General features: G+C 40.6%; 1 protein-coding gene across 4 annotated transcripts in view; it reads left to right on the forward strand.

Moving 5' to 3' along the window:
* Nucleotides 1-75: 75 nt before the first annotated feature.
* Rps6kb1 (ribosomal protein S6 kinase B1) overlaps nucleotides 76-27,640 on the forward strand; it is a 40,284-nt gene continuing 12,719 nt past the window's right edge. The window contains exons 1-7 of one of the 4 annotated variants that reach the window (XM_041665798.1): nucleotides 76-381; nucleotides 9,840-9,889; nucleotides 11,278-11,398; nucleotides 12,359-12,427; nucleotides 22,739-22,886; nucleotides 25,055-25,112; nucleotides 26,459-26,559. In XM_041665798.1, coding sequence (XP_041521732.1) covers nucleotides 241-381; nucleotides 9,840-9,889; nucleotides 11,278-11,398; nucleotides 12,359-12,427; nucleotides 22,739-22,886; nucleotides 25,055-25,112; nucleotides 26,459-26,559 — 688 coding nt within the window. In that variant the 5' untranslated portion in view covers nucleotides 76-240. Of the gene's footprint in view, nucleotides 382-938; nucleotides 1,039-5,868; nucleotides 5,973-9,839; nucleotides 9,890-11,277; nucleotides 11,399-12,358; nucleotides 12,428-22,738; nucleotides 22,887-25,054; nucleotides 25,113-25,684; nucleotides 25,875-26,458; nucleotides 26,560-27,640 lie in introns of those variants that run through there. The other 3 variants (XM_041665801.1, XM_041665799.1, XM_041665800.1) reach the window with 3 other exon arrangements.

The following is a 27,640-nucleotide window of genomic DNA, read 5'->3' on the forward strand; positions in this document are numbered from 1 at the left end:
CGCATGCTCTACTTTCCGGGTTTGACTTCGGTTGGTGATCTGCGCATGTTCCTGCCAGTACCTGGAGCAGGGAGCTAGTGCTACGCATGTCCGCTGCCCACAGTTGGCTTCATGAACCCTTGTACGCATGCTCCGGGGCTGAACTTGAGGAGCCAGTCTGGGGCCTAGGCGCAGACGCATTGAGCTTAAGCAGCTGGTGATGGCGGCAGCAGCAGTGGAGTCTGCGGCGGGTCCGGGCCCATGAGGCGACGACGGAGGCGGGACGGCTTTTACCCAGCGCCTGACTTCCGAGACAGGGAAGCTGAGGACATGGCAGGAGTGTTTGACATAGACCTGGACCAGCCAGAGGACGCAGGCTCTGAGGATGAGCTGGAGGAGGGGGTGAGGCCCGGGGTCCCCGGGGATGTGGCGTGGGGTGGGGTGGGGGGGAAACGGGACGACGAGGTGACAGGGCCGGGGTGGCGGCGTGGGCCCGGGAAGCCTGGTGTGTCCTACGGCGCGGAGACCCGGGGGGACGCGAGCGGTCTCCGGGAGGAGCCGAAGCACCGCGCGGCCGACGAGGAAGAGGGAGAGGGAGCAGGCGGGCTGGCGGGCGGGGCGGACCTGGCCCTAGGTGTGAGGCCTCTGCGGGGCACGCAGGTGCAGGTCTCGCCCTGGTCCCTAGAGCAGCGCAGCCCAGAGCGCTGTGTTTCGGGACCGCCGAGGAGGAACGGCGCGCGCTCGGCTCCCGAATGTGGCCGGGGTGGTGCGAGCGTGTGCTGCGGGGTGGGGCGGGGGGAGCTGCTCTTGCTGGGTGTCCCCTAAGTGCAGGTGTGAGGCGCGAAGGGCTTCCCCCTGGAGTGTGTTAGATGGCAAGTCTTGAGCTCTTCAGACTCCCCACAACCACCTCTCTTCTCGGCCTGTCGCTTCTCTCCTAGGAAGCGCTCAGCTGTTAGAAGTGACAGCTGAAAACTTCTGTCGGGAGTAGCACTGCCGCTGCTGTTACAGCCACCAGAAGTTTTATTTCGGGAGCAAGGGGGCCCTGCTGCATCTTCCAGGGTTTGTTTGTTTGCCTTTTATTTTTAACCCCCCTTCCGTGTGACATTTTAAAGGAAAAAAAAAAAAACCATTCATAATGACACACGGCATTTGTAAGTTAATTTCCCTCAAGTTGGAGATGTCTATATTTTTTTTTCGGAATAATTTATGTAATTGTAGGGTGGGGAAAAAAACCCAGCGTTGACAGCTGTGATTTGTCTCGCCCGAAATAAATTGCTTGAACAGAGACTTGTGAATAGTGGTGTGAGGGCTTTCCTTGCTGAAGTTTAAATTTAGAATCGCTTTTCCTAGCGCACATCTTGGTTTTACCTTTGCTGTCCTAGGAGTTTGTTATTTATGGAACATCACCTTTTCTAAAATAACATTTATTGAAACATACACATATTACACCGAGGGTCAAAAAAAAAAATGAGATGTCAAACTGAAGAACCGATTGAGGGCAAATGCCCTCAGTAAAAACCTCATGGGGATTTCATAAGAATATGGATTTATGACTGATGTTAGGTATTTGCTGCATTTGCATAGGGGCTCTTTCTCTTCTCATCCCCAGTTTTCCTTCTTTAATAAATAAATTGGCAAAAGATTGAAAGACTCTGTATAAAGGGCTCTGAATCTTTTACGAAATTAAGTGGGCCAACCAAGCATTGCTCTTTTTATAATTGAGTGACTCTCGGGGTCACACAGGTCCAAATGTGGGTTTTGAGACACACACACACACTTTTTAAATGTGGAATTCCACTTAGCCTTTTCATCAGACGTGGTGGATACTAAATTTGAAACAAATACAGGATTACTTTAATTATAAATATGATACACTGTTGAGTTACATTGTTTCCATATGGCAGTGGCTTTGGAGTAGGGCCAGAGAGTGAACTGCAGAGGAGAGTGGCTTTATGGGAATATTGTCATTAGTGACTGGTGGAATTTTCAGTCTGTGGGTTCATCGTCTTTGGAGAGTACAATATTGTGATTCTTGGGACGAACTCTGGGGCCTTGTTTGTTTTTCTTTTCGCTTTCTTGTTTGTTTTTCTTTTCGCTTTCTTAATGTACTTCAAGAGCAGTAGGAGTTCCAGGTCTGGCCTACTCTTGGGACAGAAAAAGTGGGTAAGAGATGAAATGTGACCACTACCTTAGGGAAAGGGTTAGGAGGAAGAGCAGAAGTAATTCTGGACGATTTTGAAGAGGAGTGCTTTTAGAGTTGAAATGTTTCTCTTGAGTGCATTCTTTAAAAACAACCAAAACCAAAGCTGGGCAGTGGTGGCCCACGCTTTTAATCCCAGCACTTGTGTGGCAGAGGCAGGTGGATCTTTGTGAGTTCAAGGCCAGGCTGGTCTACAAAGTAAGTGCCAGGATAGCCAGGGCTACACAGGGAAACCCAGTCTCGAAAAACTAAGGGGGAAAAAAACCCCCAAAAAACAGTGTGTCACTGTGTAGCCATGTGGCTTCAAACTCCAAATTCTCCTACATCGGGCTCTTGAGTGCCAAGAATACAGGCTGGGTGCACCTGCTTGGCCTTCATTGTTACTAAGGGATGTCTTAAAGTCTCGAGGTGGAAAAAGGGATGGAGTTGGGATGGAGTTGGGTCAGCTGCCTAAAGAGAATCAGTCTCATGGGGAAAAAAAGTTTAAAAAATTTTAAGTATGGTAACAGTTTTGATTCTTAGAAAATCTTATGTTTTCTCTGATAGTTTCTTTCTCTTTTTTTCTTTTCTTTTTCAAGACAAGGTTTCTCAGTAGCTTTGGAGCCAGCAGCTTTTAGTTTCTTATGTAAATCTTTCTTTGACATTGGTGGCATGTCAAAACAGTCCCATTTCTTCCTTTTATAATGAGGAAACTGAGGCATAGGCCAGAGAAGTGATTACCCACAATTAGTATCTTCTGACTCATTTGAGCAGATTGTATTATATAGATTTAAATATCTTGGGCCAGATGGATGGCCCAGTGGGTAAAGGCACTTGCTAACAAGTTTTGTGCTGAAGACTTGAGTTTGATAAATTTGATTGACATGAGCTTACTCTGTAACTCTCCTGGCCTTCAACTTGTGGTTCTTCTTGATCCTCCTGACCCTCTTCTCCTCTGTGTGTTGGGGTTGTAAGTTTGCACCCCCCCTTCCAAAATCTGGCTTGCACACGGATTCTTTCTTTCACATTTATTTATTTTGATGAGGTAGGTGTGCAGTAGCACATGTATGGAGGTCAGAGGACAATTTGGGAGAGGTCAGTTCTCTCTTTCCATCACGTGGAGAATCTGAATCAAACTTAGGTCCTCAGACTCGGCAGCAAGGGTGTTTACCAGCTGAGCCATTTCCTTGACTCCCGCATAGGTTCTTTTTCAAATTGTTACTACATTTGTATGTGTGCAGACGCATTTCTATGTGTGTGTGTGCGTGTATGCATGTGTGTGTGTGTGGCATTATGCTATAGTGCACATTGTGGGTGAGATGACAACTTGTGAGAGTTGGTTCTCTTCTTCCATCCTGTATGTGGGTTCAGAGGAGTGAATTCAGTCATCAGGCTTAGTGATAAGCTTTTACCCACAGAAGTATCTCATAGCCCTGCTTTTTTTTTTTTTTTTTTTTTTTTTTTTGAGACAGGGTTTCTCTGTGTAACAGTCCTACCTGTCCTGGAACTAGTTCTTGTAGACCAGACTGGCCTTGAACTCATGGACATCAGCCTGCCTCTGCCTCCAAGTGCTGGGATTAAAGGCGTGTGCCACCACCGCCTGGCTCAGCCCTGCATTCTTTTTTTTTTTTTTTTTTATTTTTCGAGACAGGGTTTCTCCGTTCAGCCCTGCATTCTTGATTGCATATATTAGCCTCATTCACAGTGTGCCTATTTGTATGTCAAGTTGAATTCAGTAAAAGAAAAATAGGGAATAGAGATCTTTTTTGCCATACTCATGAGCTATGGAATCTACAGTAAGCTGATTTTTTTTTTCTTCTTTGTAAAGTGAGGGTTAAACGTAAAGTATTCTCAAGATACCCTGACTTATTGTCCGGTTTGCTGCTTCGTGGACTGTAGCTTATCAGCACCAGTCATTGCTAAGTTCTGAGTGATTAGAATTTGCCTTCAGCTGTTCCTAGCCACTCAGTAACAAATGCATGTAAACCAGAGCTGGCATGTTTTTAGAATGGTAGCATTTTTTTAAATAATTAATCACACAGATAACACCTTTGTAGGTATTTTGTACTGGGTGAATCTATATTATATTAGTATAGGCATGTATGTAGTCAATTCTTCAGACAGTAAATGATAAAACTAAATAACTTATAGATAAAACTGAGTGGCTGCTATCCAAATTAAAAAAAAAAAACCAGAATAAAAGCCCTAAAAGTATAAAGTAATGGATAATCACATGAATGAATAAAAGGCTTTGATGAGTTTTTTCTTTCTGTTTGTCTATATTTCTGTGGTAATAAGCTGAAACTAAGGCAAAGTTTTCCTCCAGAGAAATGTTAGATTATGAAAATGTTGGCTGCGTCTTTGCTTTTTCTGCCAGTTAAAAATTTGAAATAATTGCTGAGACATATTACACAAATTTTAGAATGAGATAGCAGATTTTTGTTTGACAAAAATTTATTGTGGTGGCGCATGCCTTTAATCCCAGTAGTCAGGGGACTTTCTGAGTTCAAGGCCAGCCTGGTATACAAGTTATAGCCAGGGGTACATAGAATGATCCAGTCTCAAGAGAATTTAATTTTTTTTTTTTAAATTAGGGACCAGCTTGACAGCTCAGTAGGTAAAGATCTTGCTGCCACAGTGGCAACCTAAGCTTAATGTTTGATTCCCGGAACCCACATGATGGGAAGAGAGAACTGACTTCCATAAGTTGACCCCTGACCTCCACTTGTGTACCATGTCATGAGCTTGTTCAAGTGCACATACGTACACTCATGCACGCGTGCACACACACGCAGAAACACTCATTATTTGATTTTTTTTTTCTTGAGACAGGGTTTCTCTGTAGCTTTGGAGCCTGTCCTAGAACTAGCTCTTGTAGACCCGTCTTTTCTGGTCTCGAACTCACAAAGATCTGTCTGCCTCTGCCTCACAAGTGCTGGGATTAAAAGCAAGCACCACCACCACCCCCGACCCTCTTTACATAACACTTTTAATTTAAAATTTTGTAAATATTCACTGGTAGGCTAATATGACACAGTCTGTCTTGTATAATACTTTGCCGTAGCAGGATTCTAGTTCATACAGGTGAATCTTTTAGAGAGTGTGTGTGTGTTGAGACAGGGTTTCCCTGTGTAGCTCTGGCTGTCCTGGCACCCACTTTGTAGACCAGGCTGGCCTTAAACTCAGAGATCTGCTTGCCTCTGCCTCCCAAATGTTAGCATTAAAGTCATGTGCCACCATTGCCCAAAAAGATTGATCTGTCTGCCTGCCTGCCTGCCTGCCTGCCTGCCTGCCTGCCTGACTGGCCTGCCTATCTATCTATCTATCTATCTATCTATCTATCTATCTATCTATCGGTGTGGGTGTTTTCTCTGCATGCATGCTTGCACACCAGAAGAGGGTATGGGATGGGATTCTGTAGCACGATTAATAAAAACCCAGAGACAGATATTGGGTTTAACCTGAAGGTCAGAAAAGTTAAACAGCCACCCTCTGACTTTTACCTCTACTTCAGTCCAAAATGGTAATCCTGCATCTGGTAATGAGACTGAGCTGACACCTGTCTCCTCCTGTTTTATATTCCTCTCTAGTGCTAAGATTAAAGGTGTGTGCCACGCCTGCCTGGTCTGTAAGGCCGACCACTGTGGCTGTTTTACTTTCTGATCTTCAGGCAAGCTTTATTTATTAAAATACAAATGAAATATCACTACAGGATCCATGGAACTGCAGTTATATATGGTGTTGGGAATTGAACCCAGGACCTCTGGAAGAGCAGCCAGTGCTCTTAACCTCTGAGCCATCAGCTTCCACACAGGTGAATCTTAAAGTAGCAGGAAATAATTCTGAGGGAAGAATTTCCTTAGAAAGAATGTTGTCAATGTGTATTTCAGTGTGTACCTACATGCCTTAGTGAGAGATTTTTGTAGAAGTACGGTGAGTGGCAGAAAAGAATTGTGTCACTGAAGTCTCTGTTCTAGAAAGTAACGGTAGGGGTAGGAAGTTGGTGCAGGTGCAGGTGCAGGTGGTGGAGCAGCTCCGGAAACGAGCCACAGCCTGGGGGCACGTCTGCTGAGGTGGCTTCCAAGGAGGCTCTCTGCTAACTACTCTGTGATCTTTAATTTAGAATTAAGTAAAGCCAACATTAAAAAAAAGACAATTATGTAACATCAGTTTTATCACATCTGAGAGAAGTTAGTCATTTGTCTTTAAAGTGCAGCCATGATTGTATGGCGGCCAGAAACTAAAACCCTGGTTTATTGGTGGTTTTTTTTTTTTTTTTTTTTTTTTTGGATACTGGGTCTGACTATGAAGCCTTGTCTAGCCTGACCTAAAACTCTCTGTATAGAGCAGGCTAGTCTGGAATTCACAGAGATCTGTCCACCTCTGCCTTCCAGTAGCAATTAAAAGTGTTATCCACCATGCAAAACTTTTCTTTTCTTTTTTTTTTAAAAGATTTATTTATTTATTATGTTCTACCTGTGCACATGCTTGCAGGCCAGAAGAGGACACCAGATCTCATTGTAGATGGTTGTGAGCCATTATGTGGTTGGTGGGAACTGAACTCAGGAGCCCTGGAAGAACAGGGAGTGCTCTTAGCCTCTAAGGCCATTGCTCCAGCCCCCAACTTTTTTTTTTTTAATGCATATGGCTATTTTTGCTTGCATACCACATGTGTGTAGTACTCTTGGAGGCCAGAAGAAGGCATTGTATGCCCCGGGACTGGAATTATTGATGGTTATGAACCTTCCATATGGATTCTGGGACATGAACCCTGTTCTTCTGGAAAAGCAGCCATTGCTCTTAGTAAATGAGCTATCTCTCCAGCTCTGACTGGTTATGTTTAATCTTTTTGTTTGTTTAAGATAGGGTCTCCCTACACAAGGTAGCTGTCTTGGTACTCCTACGTAGACCAGGCTGGCCTTGAACTCACAGATATCCTCCTGCCTCTAGAGTTCTGGAATTAAAGGTGTACCACCATGCCCAGCCTTTTTTTTTTTTTTCTCCCAAGACAGGGTTTCTTTGTAGTTTTTGGAGCCTGTCCTGGAATTAGCTCTTGTAGACCAGGCTGGCCTCGAACTCACAGAGATCTGCTTGCCTCTGCCTCCTGAGTGCTAGGATTAAAGGTGTGCGCCACCACCACCCAGCTGTTTAACTTTTTAAAAAGTGTTTTATGTGTAGGTGTGTTTTGTCTGCATATGTTTGTGTGCCACTTGCATGTATATTGCCCCAGAGGCCAGAAAATGTCAGATTCCTTGAATTAGAATTACAGACACCTGTGAGCTACTATGTGGATGCTAGAAATGTAACCTAGATTCTCTGGAGGAGCGGCCAGTGCTCTTTAACTCCTGAGCCATCTGCCCAATCAGGCTATGTTGAACTACTTCTTTTTTTTTTTTTTGTTTTGTTTTTAAAGATTACTTTTATGTATGCAGTGTTCTGCCTGCATGTATCCCTGCAGGCCAAAAGAGGGCGCCAGATCTCATTATAGACGGTTGTCAGCCACCATGTGGTTGCTAGGAATTAAACTCAGGTCTCTGGAAAAAGTTAGTGCTCTTAACCTCTGAGCCATCTCCAAAGCCCCTATGTTGAACTTCTTAAGAGATTGCCAGACTATTTTCTGAAGTTCTTACACCATTTCACATTCACACTAGCAGGGTATAATGGTTTCTTCCCTCTTGTCTCTTGCCTTTTCTATAGTCTTAGTAAATGGGAAGATGTAGCTTATGTCTCTATGCATCTGTCTTCTAGTACTAATGCTGAATATCTGTGGGTTATTGTTCATTTTATGTCTTCTTTGGAAAAAAACCTATTCAGAGTCTAACTTGTTTTTCAAAATTGTTATCTTTTTATTCCTTTTCTGTGGTTTTTTTTTTTTTTTAGTTTTTCGAGACAGGGTTTCTCTGTAGCTTTGGAGCCTGTCCTGGAACTAGCTCTTGTAGACCAGGCTGGCCTCGAACTCAACAGAGATCCGCCTGCCTCTGCCTCCCAAGTGCTGGGATTAAAGGCGTGCGCCACCACCGCCCGGCTTTCTGTGGGTTTTCTTATCATCTTTTCTTTTTTTTTTTTCGAGACAGGGTTTCTCTGTGGTCATCTTTTCTTATAGGGGAGTGGAGGAGCTAAATGTGCTGGGGATCAAACCCAGGACTTTGCACATTCCACCCCAGTGCTGTACCTCTGAGATATATCCCAAGACCTTTTGTTTTTGATGTACCAAGTCGTTCAGGATGGCTGTAAATGTACTCTGTGGCAGGTCTTAAATTTATGATCTCAGTCTCTTAATCAAGTAGTTAGAATTGATTACAGGCCTTTTATACCAGATGTGGCTCTCCCCCCTACCTTTTTCATTTATTTATTTATTTAGAGTCTTGCTGTTTCACTGTGGTTGGCCTGGAATTCACTGTTTAAGCATTTCTCCTTCCTGCATCTTTCAAATGCTTAGATTACAGGCGTGTAGTACCATGCTCAACATCTAAGCTATACTTAAATACATATACATATATATTTTTTAAATTTTAAATTTTGTGTATATGTGTGTCTATGCTCATGACTGGAGGTGCCTGAGGAAGACAGAAAAAGGTTTCAAATTCTCCCCCAGTCCTGCCCATGCTGCAGTTACAAACTGTTGTGAGCTGCTTGTTTTGGGTCCTGGGAATTGATTCTGGGTTCTCTGGAAAAACAGCACACTCATTCTCTCACTCCTGAGCCAGCTCTCCAGCCCCACATCATCTAAGTTGTTGTGTTTTTTTATTTTGTTTTTTCATTGTTTGTTTTGTGAAACAGGGTCTCAAATGTAGACCTGGCTGGTTTTGAATTCACAGAGAAATAGTTGCCTCGGCCTCCCAGGTGTTGGTATCAAAGGCATGTGCTACTGTACCTGGGCATCTATGTTATTTTTACTGATTCTGTTCTGAGTAGCATTTTCTCAATTTAGTTTTAGGGTTGTTCATTGTCAGTACACAGTAGGTTAATTACAATTTTCACTTACTCAGTGGCCAGTGTGATGTTTAATCATTAGATTGGCTGGTGAATTATTTTGCTTTGTTTAGCCACAGTGCACATTATATATCTTGGACTAGTTGCGGTTGGTTGCCTTAGGCTGAGCTCATGACATGTTCCTTTACCTAACAGAAGCATATAATTTGACTTAGTATCTTAGAATGTAATGCCTTTGGCTTCAGAATAAAAATCATATTTTTAATAGCTGATAAGTATAATTGCTGAAGGAAAACTCACTTTGCTGAAGGAAAACTCACTTGGCTTTGTTTTAGGTTATGAATGAGTAGCTGTTGTAGTTAGCAGTATAAAATGAAAAAATTTAGCCAGGTGGTAGTAATGCATATCTTTAATCCCAGCACTCCGAGGCAGAGGCAGGAGGATCTTTGAGTTCGAGGCCAGCCTGGTCTATAGATTGAGTTCCAGGATAGCCAAGGGTACACAGAGGAACCGTGTGTCAAAACAAAGAAACAAACAAAAAAAGAAAAACTTCAAAAACTTTAAAATACTCCATAGTATTGTTTGTGTACTGTATTTTGTTTAGTAGCATGTTTGTTTGATAGTGAAATAGAAATTTAAAGCTGATTTTATTTATTTTATTCTCTGTGAATTATGAGATAAAGCACTGTACATCTTAAATTTTGAGTTTCTGATGTTATTTATTTCTAAAACTTAAAATATTTTTCAGGGTCAGTTAAATGAAAGCATGGACCATGGGGGAGTTGGACCATATGAACTGTAAGTGTATCTGAATAAACTTCCATTGTGTTTTCAAGTAGGCTGTACCTGCTGATAACCTCAAGGGATTCTAGCTAATAATCTGTTTTTAAACAGCTCATATTTACAAAGTTGTTTGTTGAGTTGCTGAATATAACATGAGAATTTTAATATTCTGTGTGTAAAAAAAGATGAAGATTCAGAGTATACTAAATATGAATTCAAGTTGGTTATTTTTTTCAAGACATGGTTTGCTGTGTAGCCATGGCTGCCCTGAAAGTCACTATGTAGACCAGGCTGGCCTGGAACTCAGATTCATTCATCTGCCTCCCAAGTGTTAGAATTAAAGATGTGTGCCACCACTACCCAGTGAATTTTTACTCATTTAATATAGAAAACTGTATTTGTAACTTTTTCTTATTGAAAAAAATTATGACAGTGCCCCCAAAATACTTCAATACAATATTCTGACAGAGAGATTAATGCAATTTTAAGTCAAGTTGAACAGATTCTGTTAGGTGAGTATGTGATGAATCTACTCCTTACCCCACCCTTCAGTAAAGAGCATGACAAGAGATCGAGAAGACCGGCTACTCACATAAGAAGCATGTACATGACCTGCACAGTTGCCACTCCTTTTTTGGAAACTTTAAACAAGTAACTTGGAAAAGCTAGACATGGGAAGAGATGCAGATTTATTTTATTATGAAGAATTTTAAACAAAACAATCCATGGTGTGGTGGTGAGTGCCTATGATCCTGCATTCAGGAGATTGAGGCAGGAGGATGAATTTGAGGCTAGCTTGGGTTACTTAATCATTTTGAGATAGGCCTGGGTTATATAATAACTAATTGAGTTATTTCTGGAAGATCCTAGATTTTCTGCTAGGTAATAAGTGATCCCATGGACATTTTTTTTTTTTTTTTTTTTTTTTTTTGGTTTTTCGAGACAGGGTTTCTCTGTGGCTTTGGAGCCTGTTCTGGAACTAGCTCTGTAGACCAGGCTGGTCTCGAACTCACAGAGATCCGCCTGCCTCTGCCTCCCGAGTGCTGGGATTAAAGGCGTGCGCCACCACCGCCCGGCTCCCATGGACATTTTGAATGAACTAAATTTGAATAACCAGAAGACTTGTTTACTTCATCAGCTTAGTAAACATGTTCTAATTTTATTAGTTTAGCTGGGGTGCTTGATATTTAAGAAAATAAATAATAATGGTATGTTATGTGGGCAAGCAGATGAGCAGTTACAGTCCACCCTGATCTTGACCCAGTCATCACTTCACTTAGATCACAGATACTCATTTACTGTCAGTTACCTAACTGGATTATATTCTTTTCTTCTTTCTAACAATGTGTTGGATATAATTGAACTTTTTGCAAATTTACTTCTGGTTTTGCTTTTCTTCCCAGAGGCATGGAACATTGTGAGAAATTTGAAATCTCAGAAACTAGTGTGAACAGAGGGCCAGAAAAAATCAGACCAGAATGTTTTGAGCTACTTCGGGTACTTGGTAAAGGGGGCTATGGAAAGGTAGGAAGTGTTTTTGAAATAGCTGTCTTTGACTTGGGTAGCTTGATTCCATTCATCAGTGTAGGATCTAACCCTGACTTGTTTAATTTGAGGGTGTAAGTTCAGTTCCCACCTTTCCTATCACTCACACAGACATAATGTCCACCCTTAATATTAACAGCTGATGTGCCAGCCGTTGAAGCCGTGATCTGTTCTTTGGCCCAGTGGCACCTCGTGTAGGATTCCCCTTTAAACATGGGTAGATCACTCCTCACTTCATGCACATTTAATTGTCTCTTCCTGAGGGTTGAATCTGAATATGTTTTCTTTGACTTGCAGTGTCTAAAAAATAGGAAAGATGAAAGACTGTAAGAAAGGGGTTTCATAGTTTTGCCCTAGGCTTTCTAATTTAAGACCTTATCTTTATATGTCTGCCCAAGACAACTATACCCCACCATCCTAATGTTAGTTTTTAGAAGTGTGACATTTTTAGTTTAAGGTTAAGGCATGCTGGAATATGTAACACTTTGAAGCTTACATGTGGATTAAAAGTGCTGGGTTAGTAGACATCTTAATGCAGTGAGTGAGAATCTGTTGGTTAGTTTAGTATTGTACGAAATAATAACAATTGTATCCCGGGTATAAATTTATGTAAAAAACTGAGAAATTTGCGTTTTAAGTTGGGGACACTGATAGTTTGTGTTAAGTGAACTAGGATTTTGTGAATGCTGTTTAGTTGGATATTTTCCAACACTACCATCAGGTGACAGAAAACCACAGAAAGTCACTCATTAACAGTTTTCTCTAGTAAATCTTAAAATGTGGCCTTTTGTAACTGACCCTTTTTATGCACAGTCTTTTGTGATGTACTTTTTACAGTCTAAACAACAGTATGACATGTTTCTTATAGATGGGTATTATGGAAGATGGCCTGCATAGTTTGACTTTTGGTAACATGTCAACACTCCTTTCTTTGTCCAGGTTTTTCAAGTACGAAAAGTAACAGGAGCAAATACTGGGAAGATATTTGCCATGAAGGTGCTTAAAAAGGTGATTGCTTTCCCCTTTTTACTCTCTGTGCTCTAGCTTACTTCTGTCAAAACTTTAGTTGGAAAACTGTGTCTCTAGGCCCTGAGGTGGAGCGCATGTTTAATCTGCAGCACCTCTTCTCTAGAGGTAACAGCTCTCCTTGTAGAATGGAGGGACGTTGTGATGTGCTTTGTTTCATACGTGTTTTATTTCTGATGAGGATGGAAAGGAGAGCACTGTCAGTTCTCTGAGGGACACAGCTGCTTCTGGTCTCCATGTTTCTAAGTAGTAAGCATAATATTACTCTTTTATATACAACAGTTCTAGATTGTATAGTAATTTTCTATTAAGAATTTTAATTTTTTTCAATCTTAACTTTTTTCTATTGTGCCCTTTTGGTTCATTTTTATTGACTCTACTATTGTGGTCTCTAGTTCTTTTGTTTGTTTGTTTGTTTGTTTTTGAGACAGGGTCTCACGTAGCCAAGACTAGTCCTGAACTTCTGGCCCTCCTTTCTTTATTGCCTGGGATTACAGGTGTGCACTGCTATGCCCAGCTTCCTTAGGAGCCTTTTATTCCCTGTTCCAGTCTATACTCTAGACATGTCTGACATTAAAAGACTCCATTTGCCACAGTCCTTTCATCTTGGTTCTTCACTGTTCCATTCTGTTTTCTGCGTGTCATGATTCTGTATTTCTTTATTTATACCCCATTTTCTTACAGAGACCATCTTGCCTTGAGGAAACGTTCTTGAAGATTTTTGCTTGTAATTGTTTTTGTTATTGTTGTTGGTGAGACAGGTTCACTATATAGTCCAGGCTGTCCTTGAACTCATGACTCTGTTGCCTCAGCCTTCCAAATTCAGCCATAATTTACCAGTGTGCATTACCATCCTAGGTATGTTTCTTCTTTCATAGCTGAGTCCATATAGCTGATAACTAAACCAGTACCACGCAGATTGTTGGGTAGAAAAGTATGGCACAAAGTCAGAGGGGGAAGTCTCGTGAGAGATTTGTGTTTGGGAGCTGGTGGTAGGACTGCGACTGGAACTCTTGGGAGGAGTTCTTGAGCCCTAAGTCCTCACTCTGTTTCCTAGTTAATACCTCACTCTGTTTCCTAATTAATACCATTAGAGCAAATTTGATTCATATTTTACATTTTTATTTATTTTCAATCTTTGTGTACACATATGTGTGATTATGTATGTAAATTCGAGTACTCATGTGCCATGGCATTCATCTGGAGGTCACAGGGAGATGTTGGGTGTTGGTCTGTAACACCCCATTTTGTGTTACACCCTCGGTACAGTTTGCGTGCCACTGTACCGAACGCGAGTCGAGCAAGGGTCTGGAGATTGAAAGATCACACAGAGAGACCAGGGTCATTCGAAAGGAGATCAGCCGAATGCCAGTTTATTCAGACTTGGGGAAATCCTTATGTATCTAACTGTTAAACAAGGATCTCCGCCCAGACAGGTGAAAAATTACCATATTAACAAAGGAGTAAATGCCCTGTAGTTAACCACCAGACGGGGCAGTGAGAGCACAGAAACACACAGAAAGCTTAGTTAGCTGATCATAAACTAACCCCGCAAATGCACCCCAGAAATAAGGGAGACCAGGGCCCTACATTGGTCTTTACTTTTCACCTATTCAAGGGGAGGTCTTTTGTTATTTACACTGTATGCACCAGACTAGCTGATCCACTTCTGAGCTGTTCCTGTCCTCTGCCTTCCGTCATTGCTGCAGAGCACTGGGATTATAGACATGGTTCTAGGCAGTCAAACTCAGGTCCTCATACTTGTGAGACAAGGGTTTTGCCCACTAGCCATACCTCCAGCCTTTGATATTTTTTTTTTTTTTTTGTATACACTATAGCCTGGAACTCATTATATAGACCAGGCTTGCTTTAGACTCAAAGCCACTTGCCTCTGCTTCCAGAGTTCTGGAATTAGAATCATCCCTTTAGATTCATATTTTTTGAATTATATTTTTGAGACAGAGTCATGCTATGTAACCTTGCCTGGCCTCAAATTTGCAATTTTCCTTTCTGTCCTATGCTACCGTGCACTTGTTTGAGTTCAGAGGGAGGGAGTGTGTGTGTGTGTGTGTTGCTGAGGTTTGAACCAAGGGTCTCATATTTGCTAAGCAAGCCAGCTATTACTGTGTTGCACTCTCTGCTTAGGCCCTGGGAATATTTTTGGTGTTGAAAATAATGGAGACAATGCTAATTTCTTTCCCCCTTCATCTTTTCCTTCTCCTTTTTTTTTTTTTTAATCTTAGTTTACTTTTTTTTTCAGGTAAGGTCTTACTGCACAGCCCTGGTTTGTTTAGAACTTTCTATATAAAACCAAGCTGGTCTTGAACTCAAAGATCTGTTTGCCTCTTCCTCCTGAGTTCTGAGACTAAAGGTGTGTAGGCACTATGCCTGTCCTTTCTTTTGTTTTGAAGATAGGGTCTTACTCTGTGCCCCAGCTGGCCTAGAACCTCCAAGCTTAAAAGAAATGGTGCCTAATCTGTTGTCCTATGAATCCATACTTCTTTCATGTGGCCTCTTCCATTCCTCTCCAATTATGAATATGCTAGTGACCACTTCAAAGTTTTCCTGAGCTCTTTAGCCTTTCCCCACTTCCTCTTAATATGAATAGATTTAGAATTTAGATCACATACTGAAGAATGCTATGGGTTTGTGATTATACTAAAAACCAAGGTAAAAGAGACTAGTAAGTCTTACATAGTTATAATTTTTTAATTACATTTATTTGTATGGGGTGGATGGGTGGGTCAGGACAACTTGCAGGAGTCAGTTTTCTCCTTCTGTTGAGTTATCTTTCCAGTCATCACCTTCTTTCGTATTTGATTAATCATTTTCTTCTGACAGCAGAAATAGACCTGTGAATAAAGCAAAACCAGTCACCATCTGAGGTGTCCAGCCAAGTGTGGCTACTTGAGAAGCCTTGTGGTGAAGCCCTTAGCTATTCTTCTTCTTTACTGACTCGTAGGAGTTTGCTTATGTGAGATCTTTGACAGTTCCCTCTCCACAATTTTGTGCTATTGGAATTGCAGTTAGTTAATGTTGGATCCTGGGCTGATAGCTGATTTTCTTAACTTCTGTTTCTCTTCTTGTTTGTTTACTTCATTTTTTTTCGGTTTTTTGCTTTTTTGTTTTTCGAGACAGGGTTTCTCTGTAACTTTGGAGCCTGTCCTGGAACTAACTCTTGTAGATCATGCTAGTCTTGAATTTAAAGAGATCCGCCTGCCTCTGCCTCCCTAGTGCTGGGATTAAAGGCGTGCGCCACCACCAGTAAGGTACTGGTGTTTTTTTTTATTTTTTTTTATTTTTTTAATTTATTTATTATGCATACAATATTCTGTCCAGACCTCATTACAGATGGTTGTCAGTCACCATGTGGTTGCTAGGAATTGAACTCAGGACCTTTGGAAGAGCGGGCAATGCTCTTAACCGCTGAGCCATCTCTCCAGCCCCAGCTACTGGTGTTTTTAAAATGAATTTTTGTGGGGCTGGAGAGATGGCTCAGTGGTTAAGAGCTCTGGCTGCTCTTCCAAAGGTCCTGAGTTTAATTCCCAGCAACCACATCGTGGCTCACAACCATCTGTAATGAGATTTGATGCCCTCTTCTGGCCTGCAGGGATACATTCAGGCAGAGCTCTGTATACATAATAAATAAAATTTAAAAAAATATTTAAAAAATGAATATTTATTTATTTATTTTGATTTTCAAGACAGTGTTTCTCTGTAGCTTTTGGTGCCTATCCTGGAACTAGCTCTTGTAGATCAGGCTGGCCTCGAACTCACAGAGATCCGCCTGCCTCTGCCTCCTGAGTGCTGGGATTAAAGGCGTGTGCCACCACTGCCCAGCAAAAATAAATTTTTAAAAATATATATTAAACTGGCTGGGTGGTGGCACACACTTTTAATCACAACACTTGGGAGATAGAGGCATGTGGCTCTCTGTGAGTTTTGAGGCTAAAATGATGTGTATAATGAACACTAGGATAGTCAGGGCTACATAGAGAGATCCTATCTCAAAAACAAACAAAAGCCCTAAAATTTATTTATCTTTATGAGTATCCTAGTATCTTAAATTTTAATTACATTTTAAATTTTTGTGTGTTTATTTATATGGATCAAAGGACAACTTTTGGGAGTTGGTTTTCTCTTTGCACCATGTGGTACTGACGAGACTCGGATTGTCTTTGCCTGCTGAGCCGTCTCGCTGCGGTCATGGCCCGCGTGCACTCTCCAGTGCACATATGTGTTACATGATCTTTAAATCAGGTTAAGCATACTTCTTTAAACAGCTAGGGTTTTAATTCCTAAACCCCTAAATGAAATGATAGTAGGCTCTTCAGAGTGTTTTTCTTGCATCACGGAGGCAGAGTCCTGATCTACTAAACCTAAATGTGTGTTGAAAGAATTCTTCCTTCACAGACTGACGGATGAAATCAGGGGATAGTGAGGTGTCCCATTATTTTTAGTGAGTTGTTCACATCTGGAAATTCTGTTGGGTTTATAAGACTTTACTTTTTGTGGGAATGGTGTCATTTGGTTATTTACTCAGGATATTGAGGAAAAGGCTATCAGTAGCCCTTTTTGGAAGCAAGCTATTCTTCTAGCTAGAGACTTTGGCTAAAGTTTGTTACTCACGGGGTTGCCTTTGCCTGTGTTCCACCTTTTATTAAACTAGTGTGGAGATACTGGATATGAATATTCTTCATTTAGATGAAATGTATTCTCTGTTTCTTATTTGCTTGCTCTGTCTTTCAAGGGAAGAATGAATAAGCTTATTTTTAAGATCACTCAGCCACCCTACAGTCAACCCTTTCTCCATTAAGTTTAAACCTAGGTAGGTAGGTAAATTGGTATGCATTTGTATGTACATATATACATACCTAGTTTCATTGACTTTTTCTTCAACTTCAGCAAGATCTAGTTCAGTCTTTTTCCCCTTGTGTCCAGCCTTATTATTCTGGGTGTTGTCATTGCCATTGTGTCTCCTCACTATCCAGCAGTCTGGCCTTCAGTCAGCTCCACCAGGTTCCACTTCCGTTCCAGAGACCATCCGAATTAACATAGCCTGCCACTTGATTTAGTTGTTACTCCACTAACTTTATGGTCAGCAAAAATGCTGATCTGAATCTGCTTGTTTCTCACTACTTCTGTATTCCTCTTTCTGCTGCTGAGCATTTTCTGGCAGAAATCACATAAATTTTGGGAAAAATTCATAAAATCTAGCTCCAGTTTATGACTTGTTGAGACCCCGAGTATCCAACAACATTTGACATCTCCCTGCACAAATCCTTCCATTCTTTGATTGTTCAGAGCTTTTACACTCAGCCTTTCATTTATTCAGCCAGAACCATCCTTCCCATGAGACAGTCATCCATGGTTTCTTTCTGCTGCCCATCCTGGTCCCTATTGCAGCACTGTCCTACCTGTATTTTTTCTTTTTTAATATTTTTATGGTTTATTTAACTTTATTTTATGTGCATTGGTATGAAGGTGTCCGATCCCCTGGAACTAGATATCTTCAGACAGTTGTGAGCTGCCATGTGGGTGCTGGGAATTGAACCCGGGTCCTCTGGAAGAACAGTCAGTGCTCTTAACCACTGAGCCATCTCTCCAGCCCCCCTACCTGTATTTTATACGTAGTGAAATGTATTCTTTTCTGGAGCTAATTGCTCTGTTTTAGATCTTATTCTTTCAGCCTGTTTTGGATACTTTACTCTGTTATTCATTCAATCACTCTTCCTCTGTCCTGACTTTCTTTTTTTATTCTAAAAATTTATTTATTATTTGTGTTTGTGTGGGCACATGCATGGCACCACATTGTGTGAATGTCAGAGGATAACTTTTGGGCGTCAAGTCTTTTTTTTTTCATCCTGTTTCTACCATAGTGCATAGTCTGGGCAGCTGGCCTCCAAGCTTCCAGTCTGTTTTCCTATTTCTACCTCCCGTCTTGAAATGGGGGTGCTAGAACTGCAAGTGTACACTACCACAGCTGGTTTGTTTTCACTTGGGTTTCAAGAATTGAAACAAGTCAGGATTACATTGCAAGCCCTTTACCTGCTGAGTCAACAAAGACCCTGAACTCTGTATGTCAGGAGTTTGTTAAATTGCTGTAGCTGGCATCAAACCTGTCCCTCCGGTTTTAGTCTGCTCAGTTCTGGGATTACAGGCACATTTCACCATGCCCAGCTTTCCTTGACGTCTTTCTTTCTTTAAATATGTCTGTCACACGCTTAAGCAAAACTTTCTTTCACTCAAGATCTCCTTTTAGATCTTCAGAACTTGAGAAGTAGGGCACACATTACCACCTCTACTTTTTCTTTTTCTCATTCATTTGTTATGTGCATACCTATACATATTATGTGCATGTACATATGTGTTTGCACATTCCATGGAGTATGTGTAGAGCTCAGGACAATTTGTAGAAGTTGGTTCTCTTTTTCCAGGTTTGGGTCCCAGGGATCAAATTCAGGTCATCAGACTTGACAGCAAGTAATTTTAACTGCTGAGCCATCTTCCAGCTCCACCTTTTTCAGGTTGAGGTTTTTTGTTTCTGGGTTTTTTGTTTTTTTTTTTTTTTTGTTTCTGGGTTTTGTTTTGTTTTTTTTCCATAGTATTTTGGCTTGTGACTCTACTATTTCAATGATATTCTTGTCCCTAAGTCATAAGTGATTTCCCAGTTGTTAAATCCAATAGTCTTTATACTTAATTTACATCTCTATACTCTGAAGCAGTTGGCCACAACTCTTTTTTTTTTGAAGATTTATTTATTTGTATTTTAAATGTATAAATATTTGCCTATATGCATGTTTGTGCACAACATGCATTCCTGGTGCCTGTGGAAGCCGGAAGAGAACCCTGGATCCCATGGAGTTCCAAATGGCTGCGAGCTGCCATGTGAATGCTAGGAACCTAATCTGGATCCTCTGTAACAATAGCAAGCAGGAGCTTGTTCTTAAGGACTCTGCTGTCTTTCCAGCCATGCTAACCACAGCATTTTGTTTCTACTTTTTATTTGTTCTTAAGACAGGGTCTCACTATGCAGCTCTGGCTGACTTGGACCTCCTGTGTAGACCAGGCTTCACTCTTGAAGAGATCCACCTGCTTCTGCCTCCTGAGTGCTGGGATTTTAAAGCATATGCCACTAGGTCCAGCAGTGTCTTCTCTCCCTGCCTTAATGTCCTGAGACCTGGTATGGGTTCTCACTTAACTACAAGTTCATAGTTTCTTATGAGGCTGACTGGGCAGTAAGCTCTTGGGATCCACCTGTCCCTGCTTCTCAGTTCTGAACTTGAAGACACACAACTGTGTTCAGCTTTTTATGTGGGTGCTGAGAATTTGAACTCAGGTCCTCAGGTTCTCGTGCTTGCAGAGCTATTGCTGTTACCTCCCCAGTGCCACAATTGTGACATTTTGCTATAGTTTGTCTTTCCACCCTCCATTCTTTTCTGCTGTCACATATGCATAATATTTCACCACCAAATTCAGATGTTCATACAGTTTTTAAGAGGAATTGTTCAACTTTCTGAAGAATTTTTTTATTATTATTTTATTTGTGTGGGTGTTTTGCCTGCATGTACATACATGCCTGATACACCATGGTGGCCAGAAGAGAGTGTCAGATCTCCTGGAACTGGAGTCAGCCACCATGTGAATGCTATGAACCAAACCTGGCTCTTCTGGGAAAGCAGCCTGTCATCTTAACTGACGAGCCTTCTCTCTGGCCCTGAATCGTTCAATTTTTGAGTTGGTCTATATTTAAATTTTATTTAAAAGTGATTAATTTATGTGTATGATATTTTACTTGCATGCATGTCTGTGCATCACATGTGTGCACTCTGCCCAAGGGGCTAGAAGAGGACATCAAATCCCCGGAGTGGGAGTTACAGAGGATTGATTATGAGCTGCCTTGGTGGGTGCTCGTTACTGAACTTGGGTCCTCTTAATGAACAAGAAATGCTCTTAACTGTTGAGTGTCTCTCCGGCCCCTATCTGCTCTAATTTTTTTTTCTTCTTTTTTTTTTTTTTTTTTTTTTGGTATTAGGATTGTCTAGTAAGTTTTCTAAAATAACTTTTTGTTTTTGCTTTTTGAGACAGGGTTTCTCTGCAAGATTCCAGGCTGTCTTGGGGTTTGTTTTTTGTTTTTTTCGTTGTTGTTTTTTTCGGTTTTTTGAGACAGGGTTTTTCTATAGCTTTGGAGCCTGTCCTGGAACTAGCTCTTGTAGCCCAGGCTGGCCTCGAACTCACAGAGATCCACCTGCCTCTGCCTCCCGAGTGCTGGGATTAAAGGCATGCGCCACCACCGCCCGGCCCCTATTCAAATTTTTAAATTCAGTTTTTGCCATATATTTTGAGAGTTATGTGTGGACACTATATACTTCACCCTAAGTTCTGTTAAGAATAAGGGTATTTTCATACTTTAACTGTAGTATGATTATTGTATTTGGAAATATTAACGTTAATGTTCAATGCTATTTTCTAATGTACTGGCTACTTTCAGACTTTTCCAGTTGTTTCTTTTGGAAAGCAAGGTCTCAGATAACCCAAACTGGCCTCTAACTCAGTGTGTTTTGTTTGTTTTGTTTTTTTGAGACAAAACCTCTCTTTGTACTCTTAGCTATCCTGGAACTTACTGTGAAGACCAGGCTGGCCTTGAATTCAAAGATTTACCTTAGATTAGATTAGAGGTGTGCATGATCATGCATGGTCAAATTTGTGTATTTCTGTTGTGTTTTGTTTTCTTTTAAATTTCTGTCCTTGATTTCATCTTATTCTTTAAATATATAAAATTATTAACATTCAGAAACCAAAGTTTCTATAATTGTAACCAGGTGGTGGTGGCGCACACCTTTAATCCTAACACCGGGGAAGCAGAGACAGGAGGATCTTTGTGAGTTTGAGGCTAGCCTGGTCTACAAAGTGAGTTCCAGAACAGCTAGGGCTACCTGGAGAAATTCTATCTTGAAAACAAACCAAAAAAAAATAAAATAAAATTTTTTTTTCTGTAATTGCAATAAAGAATTTCAGCAAGATGGTGGATGGCCAAACCATTGGGATTTTATTTCAGGAAATATACTCCAAAGTCTTATTCTCTGACCACTCTTTTTTTACTGTTAGCTTTGAGACTTTCTTAGTTGTGTTTAATTTTACAGATACAAGTAGCATATATATATTTGTTTGTATTTTCTGAATCAGGATCTTACTGTGTTCTGCTGGCTCAGCATAGACTGACCTCAAATTTATGGTTCCACTGCTTTCGACTTTGATTCTGGGCCTTTTCCATCATACCCAGCTTATATTTGTACTCTTTTCCCTAAACACTTTTATTATTATTATTGTAGCCAAGATATTACATACTTTAGACTGGTCTCAAACTTATTAATAACCATAACTGGCCCTGAACTCCTGATCTTTTGGCCTCTGTCCCTCCCAAGTGCTGAAACGTCAGAAGTGTGCCTTCACATCCATCTTTCATTATTTCTTAAAACTAAGGCTACAAGGGCCAATGACAGACCTTTAACTTTCTTAATTTTTGTTTCTTATCTTCTTTGTCATAGTTACAAGGCACATTCCTTAGTTTCTTGTTCTGGCTGCCTGCATTGTATCATTTCTTCCCTACACACCACAATCTACTGGGAGCTGAGGTATTCATCACACTCCTCTCAGTATTTCTCCTTGGCCTCTGAGATCTTTGCCGAGATGCACAGCCTTCCATTTCCTGGCCTCTCGTTTCCACCTCCAGCTGGATCTCTAAGCACTCTTTAACATTCTGACCTTGGTTCCTTGACACATTTTGATCAGTCGAGCCTCTTTTTCTCCTGGGTGCTTCTTAACCTTCCTTCACCTTAACTTTACAGTTTGCTATCATCATCTTGAGGAAGGCTTCCTGCCAGGTTCAGTGCAGCTCCCCCACTTACCCATACTTGTTCTGTGCTTACCTTCATTGCTATGTTTTCTCCTGATGCTCTGACTCCAAGAACAGGATTCTTTTGTTAGTTCTGGTCTCTTGGCCTAAACCTGGGAGCACACTAAGCCCTGAACTGTAAGTGAATAGACACATAAACTTGATCTGTATACAGATTGCTAAAAAAAACACATCTAGGTTTTCATTTACATGTTTACTACAAAACCATAACAAGTTTAGATATTTATAAGTAGCGAGTTAGCTTCCATTACCCCCATCTCAGTTTCTAGGAGGAACCATTCTGTATTGGCCAGGAAAACATAAAATAGATTTTTCCAATTACCATAGGATAAAAATGTTCACTATTTTGTTCTTATAGATCATCTCTTTTCCTTTAGGCAATGATAGTAAGAAATGCTAAAGATACAGCTCATACAAAAGCAGAGCGGAATATTCTGGAGGAAGTAAAGCATCCCTTCATTGTGGATTTAATTTATGCCTTTCAGACCGGTGGAAAACTCTACCTCATCCTTGAGTATCTCAGTGGTTAGTACATAGTTCATGTAATTATTTACATTTGCTCCAGAAACTGGGTTCAAACATTATTTTCCAGTGAAACATGCTTTTCTTGTTGTGAACAAGTCTTCAAATTGATGGATACATTGAAGAAGGAAATTCACATGTGAACAAATGGTTCTGTTTATAGACAAATATGAAAGAAACTTGGAAGATGTTTTCCTGTCTGTAAAATTTTATTTGTATCTCTTTGTAACCAATTATTTAGCATATTAATAAGCTGGGGTAGCTACTGTAGTTCACATATTCTTTCCTATATAGAAATGGGGATGCTTACTGAGAGTATTATGAGATATTGAAACTTTTTGAGTCATATTTTCAAGGGACTGTTTTCTGCTGGGAACTTACCAACCCTATGTCTTTTTTTGTTTGTTTGTTTGTTTTTTGTTTTTGTTAAAATCTCACTGCAAACAAGGCTGTCTGGAGCTCACTAGGTAGCTTATGCTGCCTTGAGCTGCTTGCAGTGCTGCTTCAGCTTTCTGTCCCCATCCCCATATCATGATATAGCACAGATATGCCCGCATCTTCAGCAAACACAACTGACAGTCTTTTTTTTTTTTTTTTTTTTTTTTTTAAAGACAGGATCTCTCTATATATCTCTGGCTGTCCTGGAACTCACTACATAGACCAGGCTGGCTTCAAACTCAGAGATGGGTTTTTGCATTTGCCACCAGCCTGGCATACCTGTGATTTCTGAGAAACGGATTTTGCCATAGCTCTTAACATGAACCCGAAAGCTGCAGAATTTCCCACCTTTTTTGTTAGTACTACTTGCTTATGACTTTATAATTTCAAATTTATATAGATGATTTTCTGAGTAGTACAAGGTTTTGTGGTTCTGGGGAGTTTCTGCGCCACTCACATAGATCCTCCACATTCTGTCATCTCATTGCATGTGCCTATCTTCCCTCTTGATGCATATGCATGTGTGTACATGTATGCACACGTACACAGTCAACGTTTTTTTGTGCTATTCAAAGATTTTTTTTTTTTTAGTTTTTCGAGACAGGGTTTCTCTGTAGCTTTGGAGCCTGTCCTGGAACTAGCTCTTGTAGACCAGGCTGGCCTCGAACTCACAGAGATCCACCTGCCTCTGCCTCCCGAGTGCTAGGATTAAAGGCATGCGCCACCACTGCTCGGCATTTAAAGATTTTTATAACTAAAACGCTAACATTTACTTCCTATACTCAAGGACATTTACTTATGTAACTAGAATTATAAAATAATTAGGAAATGAACATTAATATAATATCTTAGTTTTCTTTAATTTGTAACAGTTCTTAGTCTGTCTTTGTCATTATGTTGACATTTTTAAAAAGAGTATATATAGTCCGGTTTCTGTAGAATGCCATCGATTTGGGTTTATCTGATATTTCTTTGGGAGTAGATTCAAGTTAATGCATTTTTGACAGGACTGTCCAAGCGACATTGTGTTTCTTCTCAGCAGTTCAGAAAGGAGATGTGTGGTGTTTAGATCTTTGTCCCACTGCTGTTGATGTTCACTGTGTCACATGTAAGGTTGTGTCTGCCAGGTTTCCCCTTTGGAATTAAAAGTGTCTCATCTCATCATGCTTTCAGGTCCAGTTGTGGCATCCATTGGTTCTTGACTATAACAGTTAACTGGTGTTTGCCAAGTGGGTTCTTACTCCATCATTCCACTTTTACTTATACAGAGCTTTCCTTTCTGTTCATTTATTTACATCATTTTGGGTTCCTGGATTTTAAGATAACTCAGGACAGTATAACCCTTTATTATTATTTATTTCGATATTCAAATTATGCCACCATCAGGTTCATTCAGTTTATATAAAGGTTCTGAAAATGGGGAATAGTCACAGTCACTAAATTTAGGAGACTTAATTGTGTACTAACATTTTCTTTTACATATTGAAAGGTGCTGGAAAGACTTTAATTAAGACTTTTTTAAACTTTAGGCCTGAAGTGTAAAAGCTGTAATTCCATGCCAATTTTAGGATTTTTTTAAAAAATTTTTAAGGAGTTAATGTTACAGATAGAAAAAAGTGCAGACTTGTTAGAAGAAGGTTGAAAGTAAGATATTTATTCCCAAAAAAAAGGTGCAGATTCGTTAGAAGAGGGTTGAAAGTAAGACATTGATTTCTAATACTTTTCCTTTCTAGGAGGAGAACTATTTATGCAGTTAGAAAGAGAGGGAATATTCATGGAAGACACAGCTTGGTAAGTGAACTTTTGTGGCTGTATGAATCAGGTAATTATTCATGTAATTAAAGGCAAAGCTACGTTCCCACACTGTTCCATAAATTGATCTGGAGCCAGTCAGTCACTCAGAACGTCCAGGGGGGACTGGGCAGCTATTGGAGGTCACATGATTCCTTTGCCCCCAGGACTTGGGTGGACCGCTCTTCACTGCAGAGTTTCCTTGACTTGGTAAGCTGCCTGTCTTGGTTGTGGGTGAGTGTGGTTTTCCAAGTGAAATTTTGTATGTGGAGCAATGGAAAGTATCAGAAATCATCTCCTCTTTTTTTTAGACTTTCCAGTTCCCAAGGTGCAGTCTTAGGGAGGTGATTACCCTGAGCACACATCTGTGGATTGATTTTATAGCCAGAATGGGATCTGTCCTCCTATTCGTAAGATGGCATCTGCTTCAAATTAAAAATATACACATCCTTTTGTGAAGTGACTGTATTGGGTAACAGTAAACAGTTTGACCTACACATTAATTGAATAGAAAACACGTAAATGTTTTTTCTATCTTAATTACCAAACTGCATTCCATTGTTTAATTTCAGGCCTTTTCTAACACAGAAGCTGCATTTAAGAACCTTAGGGATGAAGTGCCCTTTTTTGGAGGAGGCTCTCTGAGCCCTGTTGGAGGCTGTGGTCCTGCTGGCTGTGAAACTGCCTCAGTCCTCTAGGACACACCCTCTCCATCCTGGAGTAATCTGCAGGATTGCAACATTGTTACACAGCCAGTGTTGCAGTGCTTTGTGCTTTTCGAATCCAGACAGGGTTGATTCAGCCCTTTATTCTTTTGAGGTAGATAAATTTGAGTGTCACACAGTTTATAGTTGTGGGCTGGCTGGCAAGAGGGTGGGCAGATACTGTGGGCATTGCTGTTTGTTAATACACAACTATATTATGTAAGGGATGAGTGGGCTTCCACAGGTCAGGCTGTAAGGACCAAGACTTGATCTCTGAGAATAACAAAGTCCCTATTTCCTGTGGAATCTTAAAGTTGGGGGAGGGTGGGAGGAATTTGTTTGATCTGAATGACTGTTGGCCTAATTCCTACACAGAGAGAGCAGAACCTAATCAATAATAGAATAGATGGGACATCTTTGAGTTTTAGCAGTATGTTCTAATGGAAAAATAAAACATAGTATAGTTTGACTAAAATGAGTGACAAATGCCCCCTGTGCCATCTCTTTTCCCAGTACATTCTTCCACCCCCACTAATTTGGTCTTTGGTGCATGTCTGTTTCTTTCAAGGAATTTTATTCCATACATAAACTTCTTTGGGTAGATTGATTTTTAAATTTTTATTAAATCACTTCTGTTTCCAGCTTTTACTTGGCTGAAATCTCCATGGCTTTGGGGCATTTACATCAAAAGGGGATCATCTACAGAGACCTGAAGCCGGAGAACATCATGCTTAATCACCAAGGTGGAGCTATATCATGAACAATTCTGTAGAAAATAATCCGCTTATAACCCTCCATTTTCAAGGCTCCCATGTTTCTCTCTCTCTTGTTGCATATTTCCCCCACAGAATATATAACACTGTAATACTTGCTGGTACTTTTTAATTATTTAGTATTTATAATTGAGCTTAAACAGAATTAAAGGTGGCTGGAGAGATAGCTCAGATGTTAAGAGCACTGACTGCTCTTCCAGAGGACTCAAGTTCAATTCCCAGCACCCACATGGCAGCTCACAACTGTAACTCCAGTTCAGGGGATCTGACACCTTCACACCAATGCACACAAGATAAACCTAAATAAATTTTTTTTTTTTTTTGATTTTCGAGACAGGGTTTCTCTGTAGCTTTGGTGCCTGTCCTGGAACTAGCTCTTATAGACCAGGCTGGTCTCGAACTCACAGAGATCCGCCTGCCTCTGCCTCCCGAGTGCTGGGATTAAAGGCGTCCGCCACCACCGCCCGGCCTAAATAAATTATTTAAAAAAAACCAAGCAGTCAAATATATTAGCCATTCTTTACAACTTAGAAAAAAATCCTATATAAAATGTTGTGACCCCCCTAAAAACAAAATAAATGTTAATTTTGATTTATGCCATTGATTTTTTTTTAATGACATAAATGTGTAAGTTGTAAAAGCAAACCTTGTTTTAGACATAGTATTGCTGCATAGTTATCTAACACTGAACTTAGGGTCTTCCTGCCTCAATGTCCCAAGTTTTAGAATTACTTGTATATACTATGCAGCTAAAAACAAAACGTTCTATAATTTTAACTAATGTCTGAGGAAGAGAAAGACTGAAATTGAACCAGATTATTTGGCATAGCCCCATTAACAAAATACTTACTAAGCATAGGTTAATCAGAGAGACTAACATTCTGTACAGCTGTGGGTATAGCAAAGTGAGTGCTGGCTGCAGCTGTGAGCACCTGCCCCTCCCATTTTTACTGCTGTAGTCTGAACTGGGAAAGACTGCAGTTTACTCGAGGAACAAACTAGCAGACCAAGGCATATTCAAGACAGTGAACAGCTGCTAGTTCCGGTCTCC

The sequence above is a fragment of the Microtus oregoni genome, unplaced genomic scaffold (assembly GCF_018167655.1).
Source record: "Microtus oregoni isolate MIOR12 unplaced genomic scaffold, Mior012 000015F_ref0000493, whole genome shotgun sequence".
NCBI lineage: Eukaryota > Metazoa > Chordata > Mammalia > Rodentia > Cricetidae > Microtus > Microtus oregoni.